Below are 6,633 nucleotides of genomic sequence, written 5' to 3'. Positions count from 1 at the left end.
ACTGACTTGAGTGTCGAAGGACCTGTCCGGAGTAAAATCCGGTCTGGTCTTCTGACCTTGTTTGCCTTGTGCAGGACTAAGCACTCACCACAGGACTCATACTCGACCTCCCTCGTCACTCGCTCTCAGTTCTTACGCCACTGCTGTACCTGTTACCGATTTTAGGTCTAACAAGTCCCATTGAATCCTTTGATGAGAAGTACATCAGACCCTCTGCAGTCATTGATACACTGCTGCTGATTGTCCCAAGTAATTAAAAGGGGTGGATATTTCACTTCCCTAAACAAAATACCTACTAGTTGATTTTTCAATCATTCGGCAAACTAAGGTGGACTGAATAAGAATAATCTTTTGTTATTTTATAAGCATTCTTCACTAAAATGCATTTGGGATGAGATAGGAATTCTGAAAAGGATTAAGGGTATTATTGGAAGAAATGAGCTTTTAAGGGCATTTTCGGGATATTGAAGAGGAAGGCAATTTCCGGATTTTGGATATTCAGACCAATGGAGTCAACCCTAGTTTCGAAATTTTGTTGATTCTTCATGGATTTGCTTTACCATCTCGAGATATTTTCTTGCCGGGCTCCCCGAAACCTAATTTGGTGCTCATGTTGCTCTGAGGGCTTGGATTACCTCCTTTCTCGTGCTCGAGTAAAAGAATATAAATGTGGGTCCGTCCTGTTTTCGTGCTTTTTTTTTTAATGGGATTCTTATTCTCGAATGCTCCGTTTCTTTTGATGTAAAATTAATATTACGCCCAGTCTTACGTGTTAAACTGGGTGTAAAATAAATTATACACCCATTATTTAAGTGTTAAAAATGGGTATAAAATAAAAAATTTGCCTATATTTTAGTGTTAAAAATGAGCATAAAATTAATTTTACACCCATTTTACGTCGGAAGAAACGAAGTTGAAGTAAAATTTGTCCCATGAGAGACAAAATGAGGGGGTTCATGGGGCGAAATGGGGGAGGTGTTTACACTATGCGAAGGTCATGAATCATGAGCTAAGCATGATTTGGTCCGCTGTAGGATTTTGAATTTTCTTAAGAAGCCACCATCCTTATGTCACGCAGTACATCACAGAGAGGTAATATAAGTTATAATAATACTTTATATTTTTCTATATTTTTGTAATCGGAGTGGGTACGTGAGTAACGTGACTAGTCAAATTTGGGGTATTATATAGAGCCACCCCATCCTCTCTCATTTGTATCGTCCATCCCCACTTTCTCCCTTTTGTTGAAGAAGAAGAAAGAGAGGAAAAGAGAGAATTAAGATGTCGAAATCACCAGAAGATGAACTCCCAACCAAGGCCTTTGGTTGGGCTGCAAAAGATGAGTCTGGTGTACTCTCTCCATTCAAATTTTCTAGAAGGTATTGCTGATTTCTTTTATACTAATTAAGCTTTGTAGTTATTTTTCGGTGATTCTCGGCTGGTCTTTAAATTAGTGTAAAAATTCAGATCAGCCCTTTGATTTCACAGTCAATTGGTTTTGGTGGTGTTTTTAACATAACAATTGCTTTGGGGTTTCGAATGTTGTTCTTTTCGAGTTGGTGGTGATTGGAAAATCGTTTTCATCACAATCTCTCTCTCTCTCTCTCTCTCTCTCTCTCCACGCCCCTTTTGATCAGTTATAAGACACTTGTTGGGACGAGCTTGTGTCACGTGTACGTTATCAGATCAGTTGATCAGGACGGTAATCAAAGGGTGGTTTCATGATGTCTACGAGATCAACGGTCTCGATTGTACATACAAAACCTTTGGCTTTTTGGGAAATGATATATTTTTAGAAAATTCATTTTCCATGTAAAAAACTTAGAAAAAATCACCAACAGAATGGGAAATTTTCAGATTTTATATATATATATTTGCCTGACGTGCCCTTAGCCGTTGGATTCATGACTAATTATTGTTAATCTTGATACTCAACGCTGTTGATCAAACAATGAAGTTTTGAATGTTTAAATGAAGGCAGGCAATTGATTTATTGAATAATTGTGAACCCTTCGATTTCCATCTGCTTATATTGGTGGTGGGCCATTGAATTATTGAATTTTCAATCTAGTCACCACACCTCTCAACTAATTTTTTTGGAGGGCATCCATGTGTCTCAAACTCTCTATGACCTTATGGGTAGGAGTAGGACCCACACAAAAATATCCTACGCAAAGTGCCAGGCAACATATATTTTCTCTACTTATTAAATAAACTGACGTGGGTTACGATGTTTTGCAGGGCTAATGGCGAGAATGACGTGACGTTGAAGATACTGTTTTGCGGGATATGCCACACGGACCTTCATTTCATCAAGAACGACTTTTACATGACCCCATACCCTTGTGTCCCCGGGTATACTCTTCTTTAAACGCCCTCTTCTTTTCCCTTTCTTTTATGTTAAATAAATATCTAACAACCCATCTAAGCCTTTGTTCCAAACGAGTTTAGGACGTCTAATGAATCCTTTAGAAAATTTTCATGAAAAAGGTAAAAGAACATATGATGGGACTGATATAAATATGGTATCGCATCTGCCTGTCAGAGCTGAACATCCCACAATTTCCACAAGGGAGATGATATTTTCACCCCTATTCAGTACGCATTCACCCCTTTTAATGTGATTTGACGTCAAAAAGCATTAAAGTTACCCACTCTTCACATTATAAGGGCAAATGTGTACTGCAAAGGGTGAAAATATCACCTCCCTTTCCAAAATCCAAAACTGATGATAATTTTTCAAGGTGCAACTCAGATTGGGTTGGATCAGGTTGAGCCCAACCCAAGATAGCATTCCCTCAACCCTAATCCAACACAATCCAATCCGAGCCTTTGGTCAAGGATGGTCAACCCTAACCCAGCTTGCCTCTAAATTTCTCAACCTTAACCTAACCTGTCTAACCTGTTTTTTCCAAATCGGGTGAGGTTGGGTTCAAGTTAACCTAGAGCTAAATAGAAAAATACAATAAAAAAATAGTCCTAAGAAATCATGATAAAATTAGAGGACGAAGGTCGGGTTCATGTTGAGTTGCGCAAGACCTCAACCCTAACCCAACCCAAAATTAAATCGCGTTGGCTTTTTACCAACCCGTGCAAAAATCGGGTTGAGCTTTGTGGCTTTTCTGTTTGAAAAGCACTCCTTTACGGCACCTTATCACAATGGGCTGCTTATTTGGCTGTTAGATTACGCCAGAGACCCAGCTTCTGCACCCCCTACAATTTTTCCCCATGTGACTCACCCAAGTTCCCTTCTTGCAGGCACGAGATCACCGGCATAGTGACCGAAGTAGGGTGCAAGGTGAAGAAGTTCAAAGTGGGCGACAAGGCCGGAGTTGGGTGCCTTGTCAATTCATGCCGGGAGTGCGATGACTGCACCCAAGACCTAGAGAACTACTGTCCTAAAATGGTGCAAACCTACAGCTACCCTGATATCGATGGGACAATAACCAAAGGAGGATATTCTGATATACTAGTTGTCGACCAGCACTTTGCGGTGAAATTTCCGGAGAAACTACCCATGGACGGAGGCGCTCCACTATTGTGCGCCGGGATTACTGTGTACAGCCCATTGAAATTCTTCGGGCTAACCAAGCCCGGAACACATCTTGGAGTAGTTGGCCTCGGTGGGCTCGGTCACGTGGCGGTCAAGTTTGCAAAGGCTTTTGGGCTGAAGGTTACAGTGATAAGCACTTCACCTAGCAAGGAGAAGGAGGCAATTGAGAAACTCGGTGCCGACGCGTTCCTGGTCAGCCGTGACCAGGAGAAAATGCAGGTAATTGTGATTAGTTGTTTAAAAAATTTCCGAGTCAGTCATTGACTCGTCCGAGCTGACTCACTTATTCCAGTCCGAGTTACTACTTACTACTGTGACAAATTCACTGGGATTCTCTGGAGTTGGGATGACTCCTTGACTCTCGTATACATGATCTTTTCAATGTGTACGAGCCATTCGATCAAGATCGGACGGATATGAAGTCTCTTAGAGGAAGATTAATTATGTTTTGGATTTGGTGTGGTGTGGTGTGGTGTATATATAGGCAGCGATGAGCACAATGGATGGAATCATAGATACAGTGGCTGCACATCACCCTCTGATGCCATTGCTCGGTCTACTCAAGTCTCATGGGAGGCTCATTCTTGTTGGTGCCACCGTAAAACCGCTCGAGCTCCCCGTTTTCCCTCTACTAATGGGTATGTATTATACAATTGAGATACCTCTCCTTTGTTTGATTCAAACTGTTAATTTGACATGCCTATACGCCAATCATGCAGGCCTAACATCTAATAATGTACATATTCCTAAGTAATGCTAAACTGAAGGGCGTCCATGCAAAAATCCAGTCTCAAGGGCGCCCTAATCGATCCAGTCAAACAGATGTTTCGTCTAGTAGGCATAAAATTTGTTTTACACCCATTTTACTTCAAAAGAAACAAATCCTAAGGCCCTATTTGGATTGCAGGAATTTTATGAAAATGTTTGAAGAGGAAAAATATTTCTAAATTTTGTTCCCTTATTGTTTTACACACAAAAAAGGATGACTTGAACCCACCCTATTCAATTTGTGCTCCGAGGGACATTCAAACTCATCCTTCTTTGTATGTAGAGAAATACCAGTCTAGACTGCCTTTCAGTGTCTACCATTGCTCTAGACATTAACTACACATCATTAGATGTTAGGATTGGATGATATAATTTAGCCATAAAGGGGTCCAGAGCAAGGCCTACAAAGTAGACGGTTGAGATCAATCAAATGGGAGATTCCATTATAGGCCAATTTCCATTCCTTATCATTAGAAGTTCTTAATCTTGATTTGTGACATTTTAATTCCGATTTCGCAGGGAGGAAGATTGTAGCTGGAACCGCCATCGGAGGAATGAAAGAGACACAAGAGATGATAGATTTTGCAGGGGAACACAATATAACAGCCGATATTGAGCTCGTTCCGATGGACTATGTGAACACGGCCTTGGAGCGCCTTGCGAAAAATGACATCAAATACCGATTTGTCCTCGACATCGGAAACACCTTAAAAGCTTAGCCAATCCAACGGCATCGAGGCATCCGCCTGGCCTAAATCATGATCGTTTATTTTTTTGTTGTGTGCCGTAGTTAATTATATGTTGATTTAAGAATTAGGGTTGCATATTGAGTTTCTCTCTACTGTATTTTATCCCTCAGCAGTTGGAGTGTTTTGTCAAAATAAACATGCCAGGTTTTTGTCTATTTTGTGTGTTATATAAGAGGTTGCTGTACTCTAGTAACTACGCCATCAATGTTCGCTTCTCTACTTATTCGACTATTGAGCTCAATTTTGAGTCCAATAATCAGTTTTGGACTCCAAATCAATTCTAAAAATCCAAAACGATTATGGCCGTAGGATCATCGAATCGCAAAGTCCAAAATGAATGGGCTGTAGGAACATCCAATCGCAGAGCAATGTAGGTAACAAAGTCAATTGAAGATTTGAAGCAACAATGGGCTGCTAGATCAATTGAGCCAATCACTATATAAGTGTTCCAAATGTATGGTCATTAACCTATGTGTTGAGAAAATCCGCCGGGCAATCCGATCCGATCGTGCACAAATATAACAGAGAAAAAACAATATACAAGGACTATAGTGGATTAATCACAAACCCACAAACCCGCAATCTTTTCCTTGCTTCTCAAACCTATGACCGTACCCAAAAGAAAATCCGAGAAAAAACCCCGAGAGAAACCTAAGAGAATACCCCAAGAAGAAAACCCAGATAGAAAACCCTATGTTCTTCTTCTTGTCCCTTTGTCTCTCTCTCTCTTCACTTCTCTTTTTCTTTTTCTCTCTTTCCCTCTCTTGATTTTTCCACTCTCCAAAGAAGAAAGCTACTTCATTTTTTTAGTTGTTTCCAAGAAACCCAAATAAGAGGGTTTCTATCTTTGCCTCTTGCCTTCCCACCCAAGCCACCTACGGTGGGTGGGAAATAAGGCAACCTTTCAACAATCTCCACCTTGGCTTATTTCCCAGCCACCTGAAGATTTTCCGTTGATGTCTCCACCGGTTCACTATTACCGCAAACTACCATTGGCCTTCTAAAGTACCAGCTACACACCCTCGAATCACCTCAGTTCTGACTCCTCCCGATTCGATCAACACGGCCAATGCACATGTGTAGCTGCCAACCCGTTGACTCACCTAGTCAACCTTGGAGAGGGATCTCGATCCATCTTCTCCAACGCAGGTTCTGTCATCCTCACATCATCATCTGCAACCTGGAAACCTGTCTCTGCACCAACTGTAAAAGAGACCATATGCGTGCGCACGTCATTACCCTGTTTCCATCTAGCCATCGAGATCTTAAGAACACTAGTCACCGTGTGTGGAACCAGATCCGGGACGGGCGTGGAGGACGGGCCCCCGCGCGAGTCTCTAGATCGTCCACGTGAAGGAGAGCCCCACCAAGGAACTCTCGAAAGAGTGCCCCTCACAGCATGAGCGGCGATGTAAAGTGAGATACCTCTCGATTCGGGGACTAGCCCAGATTCGAGGCGTACCTTAAACAAAGAAGAGTCGCCATCCAAGGAAGTGGGCCATGGATCCCATGCTGTGCTCTGTTGCAACGGATAACCAGAGATATAAAATAGGGTTCGTGCCT

The 6,633-nt window shown here is 41.7% G+C and overlaps 1 protein-coding gene across 1 annotated transcript; it reads left to right on the top strand.

Annotated features, from left to right (window-relative positions):
• Positions 1-1,165: 1,165 nt before the first annotated feature.
• LOC143884278 (8-hydroxygeraniol dehydrogenase-like) lies at positions 1,166-5,225 on the top strand. The gene is made up of 5 exons (XM_077387752.1): positions 1,166-1,379; positions 2,242-2,355; positions 3,259-3,772; positions 4,038-4,191; positions 4,841-5,225. The coding sequence occupies exons 1-5, from the start codon at positions 1,282-1,284 to the stop codon at positions 5,038-5,040; spliced, it is 1,080 nt and encodes a 359-aa protein (XP_077243867.1). The 5' UTR covers positions 1,166-1,281; the 3' UTR covers positions 5,041-5,225.
• Positions 5,226-6,633: the final 1,408 nt, after the last annotated feature.

Source organism: Tasmannia lanceolata, unplaced genomic scaffold, assembly GCF_043159265.1.
Source record: "Tasmannia lanceolata isolate RefF3 unplaced genomic scaffold, GAP_Taslan_0.1 ptg000008l, whole genome shotgun sequence".
Classification (NCBI taxonomy): Eukaryota; Viridiplantae; Streptophyta; class Magnoliopsida; order Canellales; family Winteraceae; genus Tasmannia; species Tasmannia lanceolata.
The sequence above is the reverse complement of the archived record's forward strand: the minus strand, read 5'-3'. Positions and strand labels throughout refer to the sequence as shown.